We start from the raw sequence: 17977 nt of genomic DNA, 5'->3' as shown, positions 1-17977 counted from the left end.
GTTATGAATAGTGTCATTTCTCTACCAGTGCTTCCTGGGCTCCCGTGCCTGCTAGGGAAGGCCGGAACCCAGGCAGGGCGACGTGGGGAGCCCGGGGAGCGTGAGAGCGATGCCCGGGTTTGGGGGAGGGGCTGACCCCACCGTGGCGGGAAGAACGCAGGGTGGGCCTGGTGCAGCTGAGGTGCTGCTGAGGAGCAGACTGGGGCGGGGCCGGAGGCTCCCATGGGCCCCTCTCGGGAGCACATCGTGCTTCCCTACAGACACGGGGATGCACTGAGGGGAGGAACCGGAAAAGCGACGGGATGGGGTTCGGGCCCAGGAAGGGTCAGTCCAGCGGGGCATGGAGGACGGGTGGAGGGTGGCTCCAGAGGAGGGGCCTGGGGGCCCGCTCACCCCGGGGGGCCCTGCCCCGCCCTCTGTCCCAGCGTTAACGAGGCGCTCGCAGGGCCGGCCGCTTTCCCTCTTCCCCGCCCCCCGGGCCGCGGCTGACTGCTCTACTGGCCTAGTCCCGGGGGCACCCCGAGTTCTCAGCGCATCTGCTCCTGTTACCCCGCCCCCACTGCGCTTGCAGGGCGCTTGAAAACCAACGCGGACGCTGGGCTCGATGTCTCCTTCCCCACGCGGGCCTCAGAGCAGGCATCCTGGGGTCAGGGGTGCAGGGGAGAGAGCCCGGAGGGGCGGCAAAGGCCCAGCGGTATCTTGCTATTCTCCCCGGCACGGCGAGGGGACGGGCGAACTCTGCACCCACTCCACCTCCGGGCCCCGTGGCCCCGGGTCGGGGGCTGCAGACGCTCCACCGCCGACCTGAGCTTTCACGGGCACGGCCCACTGGACGCAGAGCGAGCCCTGGCTCCTTCACTGCAGAACCGACAACGTTCTTCCTCCTGTTGGGTCTCAGGGACAGGGCGGACCTCGGCCCCGGGTCTAATCAGGGCTGAGCTGTTGGGACATCCGGGATCACAGAACAACACAAGGAAACTGCAGGCTGTGGCTCAGACCTGCACCGAAGGACCCACCGACTCCAGCAAGAGATGCAAAGGGAGAGACAGGTCGGCGCAATGCCAAAGTCCCTGCATGGGGACCTTTGTGATGGTGACTTCCCACGGCAGGAAGGTGATGGCCGAGACTGGCCTGGGTCTCCCCCTCTGGAGCGAGGCTGTTTCCCTGTGAGGCTCGCACACAGGCACCCCCACTAGCAGCCCGCCGTCCAGGGGGCCCCTGGACCCCTCTTCCCATGTGTCCAGTGAGAGCTGGAGCCCGACGCAGCCACGCGGCCGCACACCGGGCCGCGGAGCCCACGCACGCTTTGCTGGGCTGTGCGGAGCTCCCCCTCCCTACACCCCAGACCCACAGCCCTGGTCCCGCAACAGTCTGTGAACGTCAGGTGCGTATGGGCGTCAGGTCAGAGCCTCAGGCTTTGTTAGGAGGGGCTGGGTCTGCTCTGCTGCTGTCAGGGCCCCTCGTGGTGTCAGAGCCCCTGGGGATTCTCAGCCACCAGGCCCCCTGAAAGGACAGAGGCTGCAGGGCAGGCGGGAGCTGGGGCTGTAGGCGCCCCGAGCAGGAGCCCTCCCTCTGGGGTCTCCCCTCACCTCCCCGGGCCCCGGGGGTCTCCTACCCTCTGGGGTTTCCTCCCTCTGGGGTCTCCCCTCACCTCCCCGGGCCCCAGGAGGTCTCCTCCCTCTGGGGTCTCCCCTCACCTCCCTGGGCCCCGGGGGTCTCCTCCCTCTGGGGTCTCCCCTCACCTCCCTGGGCCCTGGGGGTCTCCTCCCTCGGGGGTCTCCTCCCTCGGGGGGTCTCCCCTCACCTCCCTGGGCCCCGGGGGTCTCCTCCCTCTGGGGTCTCCCCTCACCTCCCCGGGCTCCAGGGGTCTCCTCCCTCTGGGGTCTCCCCTTACCTCCCCGGGCCCCGGGGGGTCTCCTCCCTCAGGGGTCTCCCCTCCCCTCCCTGGGCCCCGGGGGGTGCAGCAGCCTGCGTGGCTCCCCTCCTTCCTGTCCAAATCTGCTCTCCCCCACCTTCACTCCCCCAACATTACAGTGTTTGCAGTGCTCCAGGCAACCAGGAAGCCCCGAGCACCCTGGACACTGGGGTGAATCAGAGGCGTCTTTGCATCACAGACAGGAGGTGCAGAGAGCAGAACGGGCGGCGTGTTCCGGAGCAGAGGGGTCCCTAGTTCTGCCCAGGCCGGGGACAGGGCAGCCAGGCCTTGAGGGGCTGGCCTTAAAGGTGGGCTGAGCGGAAGATTGGAGGGTCTTCCAGGGACTGGAGTGAAGAGCAGGGGTTCCGGGCAGATGCAGCGCGGTGTGGGTGGGATGGCGTATGTTCCGGGGGAGCAGTCTCGGAGGTCTGGAAACACAGACGTGTCCCAGGCAGGAAGGCAGCCTTATCCTGAAGGTGGGGCCTGTCCTCCAGTAGTAAGTGTCCTGAAGGCCAGGATATGGGCTCCTTTCAGCTGTAGAACCCCGAGAACACAGAGCTGGGCCTGGAGGTTTCACAGGGGCGGGGGCGGGGGTGACTGGCACAGCAGTCCTGCTGAGGAACCCACAGACACATCTCCCAGAAGCAGCTCTGGCCCCTTGGAAAACTCTGCCATGAGTGCCGCACTGACAGCTGAGCAAACACCCAGTCCCCTTCTGGCTGCAGCATCCAGATCTCCCCTGGGGATCTGGAGATCCTGCCTCCCATTCGGTCCATGTGGTCCAGGTAGAGATGACATCATCCCCTGGCTTTGGGACCTCAGGCCATTGGCTGCAGCAGATGGGCGTGTAAGGCAGGCTAACGGGGGCCAGTGGACTGCCACTGGAGGCACCGTAGAAAAAGGAAACTCTCTTTCTGCTGCCTGAAGCTACAGGGCCACCTTGATGAAGAGCCCGCCCCAGACAGGAGTGAGCTGAGAGGACAGTGCAAGCAAGAGGGGACATGGGACCAGCCTGTTAGGGTGCTGGATCCAGCCATGCCTGAAGCTGTACCCAGGCTCTTCAACTCTTCTGTTATGTGAATTGATAATTGATTCTTTCAGTTTAAGCTGTTTGGGTTTCTATCTCTTGCAAACTGGAGTCCTTACTAATGTATTATTTTTACCAATTTGAAATGCCTGGACTCAGAAATCAATCTCAATGAGAAATTTCCTAAAGATTACGCCTTCTCTCTGAGGTTAAAAGGATTTAAATATTACATATTTGGACTGGAGGGGACCCAAAGATCATTAACTCTCAACCTCTCATTGTTCTGTAGATGGGCCAGACCAATCCAGTAACCACACAGGGTCTCAGTCATTCACTCACGACTTACTGACTGACCAGTCCAGGCGTGTCCTGGACATTTATCCTGCAGGTGGGACAGGCAAGTTGGGGGCAGAGTTGGGAGAAGGACCCCAGTCTCCTCACTCCTAGCCCACAGCTTTCCCCTCTGCACCACGGTCCTCAGGGCCAGGGCTCAGAGAGGTGAAGTAACTGGCCCCACATCACACAGCCGGAAACCGGCCGAGCCGACACTCAGAGGCTCAGGGCAGTCTAACTCGGGAAACCGTGTTGTTTCCAGGCTGTTTTCACACAAGTCTGAGTGTTTCATGCCGACCAGTTTGCGACATGATGAAGCGTCTGGCCAGGTGAGTGGAAATTGGCCCCAACGAACTTTATTTTCTGCAGGCCTGGTTAGCAGCACTGCTCAGCATCGGAACGAAACCATTATAAGGGGCCCTTGGGCTGTGAGAGGCGGAGACTGGGAGGGCAAAGGGTACCTGGCAGCCCCGCTGGAAGTACTGGAATCCTCCTTTCAGAACATTCTCTGCAGCGTAAACACAGACGGCAGAGCAACGCGCTGAGGGCGGAACACCCGCCTCTGTGCCCCGGCCCCTGCTTTCCGTGTTCCTGATGGAGTCTGTTTGGAGGCTGCCGCCCACGCCGCGGTGGCAGAGCCGATGGACAGCCTCCTTCCATCCCCCTCCGCGACCCCCGCCCCGGGGAGAGTCAGCATGGGAGCAGGTGTGTGTTGGCAGAGGGGCCCCCGTGGAGGGGGCAGGAGCGGCCAGCGCCCTGCATCATGGCCAGGCCACACGGGCTCAGCCTCAGCTCAGCACTTGGGAAAAACACCTGGTCCACCCGCGTTCACAGCAGCTCCACCACAAACCCGAGAGGTGGAAACAACCCAGGTGTCCACTGATGGGCCCACAGGTAAAGAAAATGGGGTGTCTGCCCACAGTGGACATGCCTACTGCATGAGAAGGAACAGAGTCTGACGCCTGCTACAACACGGATGAACCAAGAAAACACGCTGAGTGAGAGAAGGCGGGTGCACAGGACGAATGTGGGGAGTCCACGCCTAGGAAGTACCTAGACCAGGCAAATTCCCAGACAGAAAGTAAATTAGAGGCCGTCCGGGGCGGGGGGAGGGGAGAGGGAAGGGTCTGCTGATGGGCGAGGGGCTCCTGTTTGGGAAGATAAAGGACCCCAGAGGAGACGGCGGGCAGTGGCCACACAACAGGTGAATGTGCTTCACGCCCCTGAGCTGGACGCTTGCCAGTGATGAGGTCGGCACGTTTCACGTTAACTGTGCTTTACCACAAAACAAACAAACAACAAACAAGACCCAGGAACTGCGCACACCCCACGGTCGCCCGCTGGCTGGCTGCGGCCCCAGTGCCGGCCGGGTCTCCCGTCCAGGCTCCAGCCCTGTTCTCTGGACGTCTGCTCTGGTCCTGGGCCTGAGGCCCTGTCTGGAGTGCCTGGGCCCCCACAGGCTGGGTCCTTTCCCTGGAGTGCAGGCTGGCGGTGGGCAGGTCAGCTCTGCGGGTCACAGCTGGCCGGCCGTGCGCCCCTCAACCCAGCGGTACGAAGGTCCTCACTGATGCCCAGCGAGGTCCCAGCGGTACGAAGGCCCGCACTGATGCCCAGCGAGGTCCCAGAGCTCCTGCTCTGACGGATGGCACGTGCCACGTCCCCTCCCTGAAATGTCCCCTCCCTGCCACGTCCCCCGTCTGCCCGCGTGGGCTCTTCTGTGGCCAGGCCCATGTCCTCCTGGAACGCTTGGCCCCTGCCCCACCTGCTCCAAGGAACCTCCACCTCCCCCCAGACAGACTTTTGTGTAGAGGCCGACGCGACCTCCTGGTGGCGCACTTGTTTATCCTCGCTTACACGAAAATACTGTGGGACCGTTCCAGAAAAATCCTGCTAGGTTAGGCCCTCAGTGCTGATTGGTTTACGACGATAACCTCTCCAAATAGCAAAAGGTCACCTGATGTGTTCTGTGCACCGGCCGAGTGACCAGAACCCCTCTGTCCTCCGGCAAGCCTGGGTCTCTGTCCACAGAGGGATTCCAAGAATACTTCACCCTCCCAACTCCGCACCAGCAGATCTGAGCAGAGCCCTCAGGCCAGCTGCCAGGCTCAGAGGAGACGGCCGTCGCCGTCGGCGGGGCGGTGGGCGTCGGGGGGAGGGGTCGCCCTGTGGGCCAGAGGGCAGGCGGCAGAGCTCGCTGCAGGGCAGCTGGGGCCAGGCGCACTCTGGCCTCCACACAGGACACGACGTCTCCCTGTGGGTTAGCCCCACAGAAGGGACGGTCCTTGAAACATACCCAGGGGTCACCTCTTACCTAAAAGGGGTACAAACATGGATCCACGTGGCTTTTCGAGACCTGACTCAGTGCCGGGGCCACTGCCCGGGCCCAGCCAGAGACGGCAGCTGACAAACATCCCCCCTCCACACACGGAGGCTCCCGCACACCTAGGTTCCCATGGAGGCGACAGCATCGCTCCCCTAGAGCAGGTCCTGATAAATCCAGACGTTAAACACCCCTGAATCTCAAAAGCAAGACCTGGCCGCTGTCCCCGTCGGGACACCCAGCCCTCGGCCTCTTTCCAGCCATGACCAGAAGCCTCCTGCCCCACCAGCAAAATGACCATCATCGAGGGGGACGCTGCTGGCGCCTGAGCTCCGGGCTGGGGGTGGAAACGCGGGACCTACCGGCCTCGCCGACGAAGACCTCCACGGGCGCGCTGGCCGGGCTCTCGCCGACGACGTTGTAGGCTGTCATGACCACTTCATAGCGCCGGTATTTCTTCAGATCTGCAAGGGCCAGGGGACAGGGGTCAGCTGGCGGGACCCCCTCCCTTTCTTAGAAAACTCCCTCCATGAGCCACGCTGAGGGACCAGTGCCCCTTGAGAAGACGCGGGGGAAGAGCTCTTTCTTGCAGAGAGAGGTCTGCGAGGGGCCTGCCACCCTCGGTCCCGGCATTGGTGACACTCGTGAGGCAAAGACGCAACCCATCCTGCGCTCAGGGGAAGGCGGCAGCAGGCTCGTCTTCTGAGGGAAAGAAGCTAGGATACAGGGCCTGACCCGGGCTTGCCTTTTGGTCCAGAATCTCTCCGTAAGCGTAGGAACCGACGGAGTGAGACCCTGGCCCAGGAGGGCAGGCAGAACCTTGACCACCTTCAAGGGGGGGCCTGGAGGTCGGATCCGCGGCACCTCTGCTGAGCTAGCCGCTCGCTGGGAGGCACGATTTGCAGGAACCATGCACCCAGGTGGTCCGGCATGCACCTGGGGCCTCGGGAAAGCCACGCAACGGGAGAACCTTCCAGAATGTTTTGGCTTAGAGTCCAGCTGCTCTCACCATGTTGGCTAGTACAGAGCTCGTGCCTGGCTACGGGGCCTGGATTCACATGTCATTTTCTTCCCAGGACGTGGCCATTAAAACTCAAAGGCCTCGGTTTGCCGATATGTGTACATTTCATGGTCAAGGTTCTGTCCACGTGGGCCAGCCGTGCTGCCAGACGAACAGCGTGGCTTCGTCTCAACCCCGGGACTCGTGTGGCCCCGGGAATCCACGGAGCCACACCAGAGTGGACGCTGCTGCGTGGTCGGGGCCGCCCCTCCCGCACCGCATAACCACGATTGGAGGGCCTGGACGAGACCCCGGGAGGGAAGCCTCCTCACTGGGGCCAGGCCTGCACTGGACTCTTCACCTGGCTGCTCGGGGAGGTCACATCTGGGGGAGCACCCGGCCCAGGAGGGACTTGGCAGAGAGACAAAGAAACAACCAGGGGGCGGTGGGTGGGGGGGTGAGCGAGCACACGACAGATGGACAGATGAGGTGACGCTGGGGAGGTGGGACAGCTCTGTGAGCCCCGCCCCGGCTGCCAGGCTGGTCACCTGGCCCAGGTGGTGGCAGGATGAAAGGGCACGGGCTGGCAGCCAGTGCCCGCACACCTGGGGCCGGGGGAGGGCCGGCTCCCCCTCCCCCACTTATCCTCTTTCTAATCCAGCCACTTCTCTGTGCTGAAGTGAGTCGCATTGGGGCCCCTTAGCCTTGCACTTGGTTGCTGAAACCCACCCCCAGACAGGAATCCGAGGGGAAGCAGTTTGGTTAAAGAGGAATGGAGGGCGGGTGGATAAATAAATGGGGTGTGTGCATGCGGTGGACGGTCCCTCAGCCTCGAGAAGGAAGGAGACCCCGACGCTACAGCACGGATGAAACTAGAAGCGAACCTAGCAGACACAGAGGGACCAACGCTGTGCGATTTCACTTCTGTGAGGTCCCCCCCGGAGGAGCCAGGGTCACAGAGATGGAAAGTAGGGGGTGGGGGCCAGGGCTGGGGGAGGGGACGGGGCGTCCGTGTTTCACGGGGACAGAGTCTGTCTGGGAAGATGAGAAAGTTCTGGAGGCGGACGGTGGGGATGGTTGCCCGACAGTGTGAATGCGCTTAATGCCCCCGAACCGGACCCTTAAAAATGGTGAAGACGGCAATCGTGTGTTACGTGTATTTTACCACAACAAGAAAGGGGCTTGAAAACTACGTCCAAGGAGCCAGAGAGGAGATCTGCCCACTCTGCCTTTCCTCCTGTCCCAAACTCGAAGACCAGCTGCCGGTACCCCGCACTCCCAGCCTCTGCTTCTAGAAGTTTCCTTTCCTGTCTCCCTGGTGGTTCCGGCATACTGCGAAGCAGCGTTTGAGGGGGAACCCCAGAAACGAGAGCCTCGAATCCAAGCTGCTTCCACTGGGCCCCTGAGAGGCCACGCGGCGCTGCCTGGCAGCTCGCGGTCACGCCGCCACACGGCTCCCGCTGAGGGCGCTGCCACTTACGTATCAGCTCGTATGTCGTTAACGTGGAGCTGCTGTTCACGCTCTGGAAGCTGCTCTGGGCTGTTAGGGGCAAGCAGAGCAGAAAGGCGGTCAGCGCACAGGGAGCAGCTCTCGCGCGACGGGCTGCGGGCGTGGAGCCGGGGCCTGGCCCGGAAGTCTCTCCACCCCCCGCATGGTGGGGTCCGCTCGCCGGGGCCCCCGCGCTGCCTGGAGAACCTGCGAGGCCCCCCGGCCCGCGAGGGGGTGGCGTGTGCTCACCCCTCAGGTTAAACGGCTCAAGTTCGCATCTGGCGCAAGGTAGCGGAAGCAGCACAGGGGGAGATGGAGGTCGGCGTCTCCCGGGCAACGCCTCGTCGGGCTACCTGCGCTCAGAGCCCCGGGCTGAAGGGGACGAGCAGACCCCACCGCACCCTCTCATTCCACGGATGTGACTTTGTGACACAGCCCAGGGAGACGCTCGCTGCGGTCTGGACATCAGCAAGGGACACCCAGGGTGACGCTGACACTGGGGCTCACGACTGAGCCAGTCCTCCTGGCGGGGCCGGGGCCGAGCTGCAGCCCCGAGGCCCCAGAAGGTGGGCTGGGGAGGGAGCACGGGAGCTGCCCATAGCACGCGTGAGCCTCGCCGAGACGCGGGGCCCGAGCAGGCCCCGGCAGAGCAGGCCCCGGCTCCCCGGCCGGCCGCCCCGACGCCGGCGCGCAGGGGTTAAGGCTCAAGTATGTCCTCTGACGGTGTGTGGGACGCCAGGAAGAGAGGAGCGGGGAGCGCGGCGCCTGCCCAGCGGCTCCAGAGCTTCCTCAACGGCTGCTGGAAGGACTGCCAGGGTCTGCGGAGGGGTCTGGCGGGGTGCAGGCGAGCAGACAGATGAGCCGGGACAGAAGCCGGGGCTCCCTGCAGCCGCCCCGGCGCACCCCAAACCTGCTCCACTCGGGGCGGCCCCGCGCGGCACACGCCCTGTGCTGGCCGGCTGACCCCTGGCCCACCCGAGCCCCTGCCGCCCTGCTTGCCTACCCGCACCGAGCTGTGCTGGGCCCTGCGTACCCCGCTTCCCGTCACATCCTCGGTGACACCCTTTTACCCCGACAGTCACCGCAGATGGATCCTCCTCCGGGCAGCCTCCCCGGTCCCCCAGCGGCCGGGGGCCTCTGCTCACGGCACCTCGCCACGCCCTGGCCGTGCGCACCGGCGGTGGGAGGGGGCAGAGCCGCACCTCCTCCAGCCCCCGAGGCCCAGGCCTGGGGGGCGGATGCACCGTGGTCACAGGAACCTCCCTGCTGCCGGCCCGTGCAGGGGGAGGAGAGGGCTCACCTGTGAGCTCGGCCCGCAGAGCGGAGGGGGTCTTGAGCGTCTTGGACTCAGTGGCCGAGGCCGCCTCGTACTCTAGCTCCCGGTAGTAGATCCTGTAACCCTGCAGGAGGCCGTTCAGGCTCTCGTCCCTCGGGGGCTGCAAAGACACCACAGTCAGGGGACCTGGATCCACGTGTGGCCGCCTGGCTAGGCGGGATTCGCCAGTCCACACGGAGGGCCCTCAGCTGTTTGCGAGGAAACAGGCAGGTGTCACACTGATGACGGAACTTGGGGACAGAGCCTGCTCTGCGGCTGTCTCCCTGCAGCCTGGGGCTCCTGGGGCCGGAGTGCGGCACGGGCGTCTCATCCACGTCCAGCCCAAACCCCCGAGCCCCAGGGCTGAGGCCGGAGACCACGGCCCAGGTCACAGGCGGGCGAGGACGCTGCCCGTAGCGGGCCAACCCAGGACCTGAAGGGAACCGGGGATGTGGCCTGGCTCTGCATCGTCCGCCGCTGGCCTCACCCCGTCCCCTCAGCCCCTGTCCCTTCTGTCCACCCAGGCTGTGGCCGTCTCACTGGGACCCTCACCGACCCCTCCGCCTGCCCGGTCACCCCCACTCTGCCCGACCCAGGCGCAGGCTGGAAGCCACACTTCCCTCTTCCGCGTCAGCGCGTGACAGCGGGGCTCGTCTGACTCCTAAGAACCCGGTGGAAGCCAGGTGACGGGTGGCTCGGTGATGAGGCTTAGCTCGAGGGAGAATGTGAGCCCCGTGAGTGTAAGCCCAGGACCCGTGCAAACCCACACGGGGTGCAGCGCCTGGTCAGGCAGGGCCCAGCCGGCTGTCCCTTTCCCTGTGGCTGACAGATCTGTCAGGAGAAGAAAGGTCGTCTCGTTCCACACGGAATCCCAGTGAGGCCGCAGCACCGACCCCGGTCTGAGGGGCTTCGGGGTCCAGTTTCCCCTCTGGGATCCTCAGCGAGTACAGGATCAAACCTCCCAAACTGTGAGCAGACAGACGGGCCGAGAGCACGCCCGTGATCCTGGCTGGAGGGGTCACGAGGCCCTGCCCGGGGACAGGGACGCTCCCTGGACTCCTGTGACTCTGCAAGGCCACCGCCTAAGTGATGCCACTGCGCCTTGGTACACAGCGTCCTGGTGCCTGAATGGAGACCACAGCTTTGGCAGGAAAGCCCCTCTGTTGTTGGTTGAACTGTGTCCCCCCAAGAGATATGCTGACATCCTAACCCCGGGTACCTGTGGACGTGAGACCTTGTCTGGAAACAGGGTCTCTGCAGATGTAATCAAGTTAGGAAGCGGTCACACGGTGGTAGGGAGGCCCTGAGGAAATGACTGGCTTCTTGGAGGCAACTCCGTTTTATTTGTCTAAGTCTTTAACGCACTTGCCTTTTAACCCAGCAGTTACAGGTACACGTCTGGAAACCGATGCTACACAAACATTTGCAGGTGTGCAGTCCTGAGTCCCACAAATACAAGCGCGGGACTAACCCCCACGCCCACCCCCCCCAAAAAAAAACCCAACGCCTAAACCAATCCTCTCTGGGTCTTTCCAATGACACGAAGACGACAGGACGGCCTTCCAGCTTGAAGGGCACCGACAGCAAAATTGCTTGCAAACGCAATCGCAGACTTTGGACTTGTGAACGCCGTCGGGTGTTATAATAGCTAATTCGCACAGGCACCTAAATGTTCAACGTGATGGATCCATGAAGACAAAGCACATTCTAAGAGGCAATATACAATCTAGCAGTTATCTGACAAATGCTGAGACTATAAAGAGACCCAAAGATTCTTATAAGATGACGACATTTGGACACAGGGAGGCCGTCATGTGGAGGCACAGGCAGAAGGTGGAGGGACGCGTCTAGAAGCCCAGGAGCACCAAGGACTGCCGTGGCCACCAGAAGCTGGGGAGAGCAGGGAGGGTGCCTCCCTGTGTCTTCAGAGTTAACCGACACCTTGATCTTGGACTCTGGCCTTCAGAACTGTGGGAGCGTAGATCCCTGTTGTGCTAAGGCGCCCAGTTTGCGGTGACCTGTCACGGCAGCCCCAGGACACCCGCCTGCTTTGCTGTCCAAACTCTCACCCTTCAATCCTGGTCCCTGAACCCAGGCGCCACGAGGACCTGGATGTTCGGATGAGTCTGTTTCTCTGTGACTTCTTGCTACTCAGTCCCAAACCCAGGAACCAAGCGGATGTGGACAGTGCAGGCTCCTCTGCTCCCCAAACTCTCCAGCAGGACAGCGCAGACAGCAAGGGTAGTTCCCGAGACACAGGGGGCCCTGCACACGCTCGCGTACGTGCCAGAGTCACCACGTTGTCACCAGCGAGAGCTGCCGCATGCTCCCTCGAGCCCGGGCGCTGCACTGCGGCTCTGCTGCAGCCCTGACGTCCTCACGGTGCCTCCCGGGTCCTCGGTGACGCCCTCGCCTCATGACAAGCACCTCGGCAGGTCATTTTCCCCATCAGACACAGACACGCGTGCCTGGGAAACTTGAGTGGACTCGCCACGCGTGTCCATCTTGTTGGAGGAGCCCAGCAAATCCAATCAAACGACAGTCCTCCTGGCTGAGGGGCGACAGACCCCAGCGTGAGCTCAGGGGCAGAGAGCCACCAGGAGGGCCGCGGCGGAGCCGCCAATGGCCCCGAGCACGTCTCCTTGAGGAGCCTGTCCAGGCTCCGCCCACCTGACTTTCAGGGAGTGGGAAGCTTGGGAGGAATGGGAAGGACTGGATTCAATTCACCCAAAATATCAAACAGGCAGGATGCTGGGAGTTTGCGAAAATAACAACGTCCTCCCTGGGGACCAAACGTGGCTCTGGAACCAGCAGCAAACACCCGGTCCCCAGCCTGCGTCCACACCTGGGGGGGTGGGGTGCGGGGGACGGGGGAAGGGACGGAGGCTGCCAATCCCAGGCTCAAACCCTTCCAGCCGAGGAGGAGAAGATGCGGCAGGGGTGTGAGGAGAGGCCGAGCCCCAGGTCCCAGGCACACCTGCTGCAGCTGCGGGCAGGTCCACATCTGGCCACACCAGAAACCGCGCCCCCCGTGATGCCCTCCCAGCAGGAGCCGTACCAGCCCGGGGAGGAGGGGCAGGTGGTCGCACAGCCTGGAGGGCGGCCTCTCTGAAGGCCTCACTAGTGAGGCTCTCGTGACCCACGGCGACGCACGAGGCCTGCCTGCCTTCGCGGGATCCTGAACAGGGCGTAACCACACTTCCTATTCCTCGAGCTTGGAATAAACCATCTGTCATTGGTGAGAGGCCTCTGCGACTCTGGGTGTCCTGGGAGGTCCCGGTAGGGCAGCTCCACGTGACCCACAGAGAGTTCCAGAAGCAGTGGGCCCAGTTCAAGTCCTGGCTCTGCGATGGCCTTGCAGGGCAGGCTCAGGCTGGTGCACAACCTCTGGGGCTCAACCCTGTACCTGCTACATGTGGAAGCTGGCCTAGGTGGTCTCTAGGGGGTTTCTGAACAGAAGTCTCCCTTCGCACATGCAGACCTTTCTCCCAGCCCTTGGCCCTGACGACACGGTTCCTGTGGTTTCTGATTTAGCACGTGCCCGTGGAGGCCGGGCCTTGTCTGTGTCGAGTTCGTTTCTATCTTCCCACAGCTGCTCTGCCAGGCCTGGGACACAGCGGGTGCTTAGTCAGTGCTGGTGGAGGTGCGCTGGGTTTGCTCAAGTGAAGGCGACACCCCCTCTGGCTGGATTCATCCTGGATCAGCCATCTGCACGGGCAGACGCTTGAAGGGACTGGGGTCCCCTCTAAAAACACCTTCACTCTGCCTTTTGCATGTCAGAAATTCTACCAGCAGGCTTTCTGGGGGTCCAGGGCAGTTCTTCAGTTTTCGAAGCCCCCGTTAAAATGTAGATGAGCTGGTCAGCGTGCCCTGGCCTTGACGGCCCACTCCAGCGGGCGGAGTGGGAAGGGAAGGGAACCAAGAGCTGGGGACGGCCGGGAGGATGAGGGCGGGCGTCTTGTAGGCGGCAGCGTTGAGCGGAGGGAAGGGCCCGGGTGGGGAGGGGGCAGGACTCCCACCACGAGCCTCAGTCCTGGCCGAGCACTCAGGGATGGGCTGGAGCCGGCGCAGCCACCCCAGGCAGGTCTGGGGTGGGGAGGGTCCACATGGAGTCTGAGGCCTCACGGCGAGAATGAGACAGAGCTGGAACTCAGCTGCTGTCGTCCTGAGGCCTGAGACCATGACTTCCCATGACTTCTGTTTCCTGGAGCACAGAACAGGGATGCCCTCTGACGCCTGTGGGATTAAGTCCCGATGGTGCAGCGGAGCACAGGAGGCCCTAGAGAACCCGGCTCCGTCGTGCCTTCCCTCGAAACGTAGCACCAAAGCCCAGCAGCCTTTGCTCTGGCTGTGCGTGATGCTTGTACAGTCGTCTCCCCGCCTTTTACTGGGGGAGTGAGGCAGGAGATAGACAGGCCCCAGGCTGAGCAGCTGGCGTGTGTCCCCTGTGGGGGGACAAGGGCAGAGAGAAGCTGAGCCCTGCCCAGATAAAAGATAAAGAGACCACGTAGTTCTCATTCCTGAGGTCAAGGAGACCTGCCCCGACTACACATGTGCAGAAAGGCCCCTCGGAGGTCAAAAGGGACGGGGTGCCACCCCACAGTAGGTGATGTCAACCTTCCCAGAGGCCTCTTCACTAGAATCCATCTTGGCTAAGAGATGCGCGCGCACACACGGGAGGACTCCGAGATAAACCAAACACGGACCCAGAACCAGGCAAAGCAAGATGACTGGCTGAAGGAAACCCGGAAGAAATGCCCCATATAAGTGATTCAAACTACCACGAGGGCGCAACTCTCTCTCTGAGTCCACCCGTGTGGGTCTATTCACACATATCCTTTTTCCTCCTAATAAACACTTCACTTGTTTCACAACTTTCCATCTCTTTGTGGGATTCATTTCTATAAAGCCGGTGGGCCAGGGCCTTGTCCCTGGCCACTGGTCTAGTGGCTATAGGATTCAGGACTCTCACTGTTGCAACCTGACTTCAATCTCTGGCCGGGGAACTGAAATGCTGCTTCAGGCCGCCGCAGGCCGAGGCCCCCTGAGATCAGGAGGACCGTTCATCCTGTCACCTCCCACCTCCCTCTGGCCTGAGTCAGCTGTTCCCCTCCGCTGGCTTCACACTAAGGCGTGTAGAGCTCAATGCACTAAATGGAATGTGTCCTGCTCACCTCAAGGCGCCCAGCCCTCCAAGCGGGAGCTGGTCCTCTGCAGACAACAGAGCGCGTGGTGAGGAAAGCAACGAAGGCCAAGAGCTGTCCTGAAGCGGCCCGGCCGCCCTGCCCCCTCTGCCCAGGCAGCTGCAGCTCTCCTCTTAGGGAGGCGTCCCGTACAGCGCTGAGTCCCCCTCCCCCGAGTCCATCGTGCATGATGGGATCTGTCCCTTAGGACGTTTTCTTTGATCCACTGCAGCCACACGAGGGGAAACGCCTTTGGGTGACAGACTGTGTGACCCGCCGGAGGTTTCAGAAGAGCCAGCTTAAACATTGGGATCAATTCAGAGACGTGGATGCCCAGTATGAGCTGCACTCAGTGTGGACACAAAGCCACCACTGTCTAGAGCATACACGCAAATCCTTAGATTCCAAACAGCGCTGGACCCGTGAAAGGCACAGTTTGATCATCCTACTAAGGGGAATGAAATCTGACAGACAAGCCCATTCAAATGGGTCAACGGCCTTGAAATTACAGGCAGTGTTTGCATTTTTAAACACATTACAAAAACAAAAAAGTTTACAGGTGAAACATTTCATCTGGAATGCAAATCTATATTTAACCGTAGTTCCTTTGTTCTGCTCACTCTGATTTGGTGAATTACTTGTAATTTTAATTATACTTCAATTGCCCAGCAGTTGACGGGCAGTTATTTCCACAGTGCATCATACTGACCACCTCCTGTGCAGGCTTCCCGGCATTAGTTTGTTCTGCTGGGGTCTGCAGGGGGACAGCGGACACACACACGCGCCGAGCGCCTTTGGTGCGGCTCTCGCCACTCCACAGAGTGTTCTAACCGCAACTGAGGGCTTGCGGCCCAGTGGCCAGAGGCGGGATGGCCGGGCTGACAGCCAGCACCTCGTCCACAGCCACGTGTTCGGAGGCAATGAGGTGACATAGCCCCGAGCCGCCGCCTTCGCAGAAAAGCCCACCTAGTCCCTGGACAGACAGGCCCCACACCTACAGACAAAGCACAGACCTGGCCGGGTCCAGCACAGCCCGAGGGACCTACCTGCTCTCGGTGGATCACGGTAGTGGAGGGCGGGAAACACAAGTGCCTGGGACCCTGATGGAAGTCAGGGCTGTGGAGGTCTAACGGGCCTTGGATCGGAGACCTTGCGGTGACGTCAGAGGTCACCTTTGACCTCCTGTTTTTATGCAGGAGGAAACTGGAGCCCGAGAGGCCTCGGGGATCAGAGTCACGCCATGACACACGGGGGCCTGCAGGCCGAGCCCAGGCCCCGGTCCTCTCCCGGGGCTCCTGGTCCCCTCCCGGGGCTCCCTGGTCCTCTCCTGGGGCTCCCTGGTCCTCTCCCGGGGCTCCCTGCCCCTTTCTGTCCCGCCCTTTCTTCCCGTGGCAGCGCAGTGCCCCCGGCCAGGATAAGCCCTCCCCACTCTCCAAGGCCACGTCCAGACCATCATTTGTGCTTGGTTCCCGCTGGTTCTGGGTGTGATTCCGGCATTACCTGGACGATTATCGTCGACCCGGAGGGAGCCTCTCATGCCCGCACAGACCACTCCCTGGACCCCCAGCCCACAGAGGCCACTCCCAGGCAGACCTCAGCTCCCCGTGGCTCTGAACCCAGACCACAGCGCCTGCCCTCTGTCTGCCCTCGCCACGGCCTGCTGGCTGTAGGCACTGCCCCTGCCCAGGACGGCAGCCCCCATTCTGGACTCAGGAACTTCCCTTGTTGGCCAGATGCTGTGCCCACGCTCATCACTGCCCTTGGCCCCTGCCCACGGGTCTGCGTGCCTGCCCGGCCCAGCTCCAGCCCTGCTCCTGAATTAGCCCCCCATGCCCTGGCTGGATACCTCGCCCTCCGCTGGGCTCGCCCTCGGGCAGGGCAGCCTTCCTTGGCGGTTCTGCCCCTCATTATTTCTGCCCTCAAGGCACCTCACTGTTGGCAAAAATGATCCAGAAGTGGAAGTAAGGCAGAGAGGGCAGCAGGTCCTTTCAATGTTGTATTAGAGTACTGCTAACAGCTCACCAAGGGCTATCTGATTATTTAGGAGAAGGTTCCTTGGTTTGACTAAAGACCTGGAACTAACAAAGATTCATGTCATCCTGTTGATGTTTTGTCTGGTTGGAAATAATTCCTGTACCATCGATAACCCAGTAGGACGCGAACCAGTCTTGCCACAGAAGCCTTGCTCCGTCTGCATCCTTCTCCAAAGCTCAGTCCGTCTGCGCTCTGGGCACCCCCCTTGCCATCCTGCTGGTCCCCTCAGTGCGCTGGGCACGAGTCCATTACGCCTGCCACGACAGTCCTGCGTCTCCCGTCTTGGAAGTTACACTCACCATGTCCCCGCACAGTGTGCAAGCCCGACCGGCGTGTCCCCTTTGTCCCACTCCACCCCGATCCGGGACCCGGCAGGTGCCGGCTGACCACGCGGTCGCATGAACGGTTTTACCAAACGCCGTGGGGTGCTGGGGCCCTTACCTGCCACTGGATCAGAACAGACGAGGTGGTGTGCGGCGTCACAGAGACAGAGCTCGGAGGCTCTCCCGGAACTGCAACACGAGAAAGAAGGCAAGGATTAGGCGGCTCTGCCTGTGCCCCGCGGCTGCCTGGGCCACAGCTCTCTCCCGCCCCGGTCAGGAGGCAGGGCCGGGCCCAGCCCCCGAGAGCCGGGGAAAGCTGGCCAGCCAGCATCCAGCCCCCCTCTTCCCTGGGGATGCCCTGCCTCCACCCGCCAGCCTGTGTCCAGGAGACAAGGAGCCTAATCCTGGTCGGGCGATCAGCTCACGTCCCTGACCTTCCCCCCCAGGCGGACCCCCAAGACAGACACGCGAGTCTGGGTCTCTCCACGGGGAGCTGCTCACACCAGAGGAGGTGCCCGCGGAGCCCCTGCGCTTCCCAGATCTCCCCAGGGGCCTCCCCTCCCCCAGAGGGGGAGCATCAGTGTTTTGAGGTCCTCAGGTCAGAGCGACTCCCGAACAGGATGAGTGATCAAGCCAGGCCACGGTGCCCTTGGCTTTAAACACGGACGTGACTGTCAGGGACGGAGGCTGGCTTCTGGGGGCCGGAGGGACGCCTGCCCTGGTCTGGGTCTCGGTGGTGGCTCTGCTCTACTCCCTGGGGGACAAGGTCGGTTTGATCCCTGCCCACAGCCCCGCCCTGCTCTCTGGAGTGCCTGCCATGCCAGCAGGCCTTCCTGACAGCCCTTACCCACCTCTGCTCCTGCTGGGCCTGTGCGGCCCTGTCTCAGCAGTCGGACTGGCCTCCTTACAGCTGCCCCGCTGGGACATCCTGACACCCGACACACAGTTAAGGTTCAGAAGTGGGCTTTGAGCAGAATGACTGAGGAGTTCTCCCCGCCCCGCCCTGCCCAGGGTGTGTCTGGCACACTGTCCCGACGT

The 17977-nt window shown here is 62.3% G+C and overlaps 1 protein-coding gene across 1 annotated transcript in view; it reads right to left on the bottom strand.

Annotated features, from left to right (window-relative positions):
• Window positions 1-17977, bottom strand: part of SDK1 (sidekick cell adhesion molecule 1) — an 822147-nt gene that overhangs the window by 54846 nt on the left and 749324 nt on the right. Inside the window, exons 32-35 of the mRNA XM_073791836.1 lie at window positions 17058-17128; window positions 9385-9520; window positions 8076-8135; window positions 5958-6059 (exon numbers count right to left, since the gene is read on the bottom strand). Of these exons, the coding sequence (XP_073647937.1) occupies window positions 5958-6059; window positions 8076-8135; window positions 9385-9520; window positions 17058-17128 (369 nt within the window). The remainder of the gene's footprint in view (window positions 1-5957; window positions 6060-8075; window positions 8136-9384; window positions 9521-17057; window positions 17129-17977) is intronic.

Source organism: Tursiops truncatus, chromosome 15 (assembly GCF_011762595.2).
Source record: "Tursiops truncatus isolate mTurTru1 chromosome 15, mTurTru1.mat.Y, whole genome shotgun sequence".
NCBI classification, from domain to species: Eukaryota; Metazoa; Chordata; class Mammalia; order Artiodactyla; family Delphinidae; genus Tursiops; species Tursiops truncatus.
The sequence above is the reverse complement of the archived record's forward strand: the minus strand, read 5'-3'. Positions and strand labels throughout refer to the sequence as shown.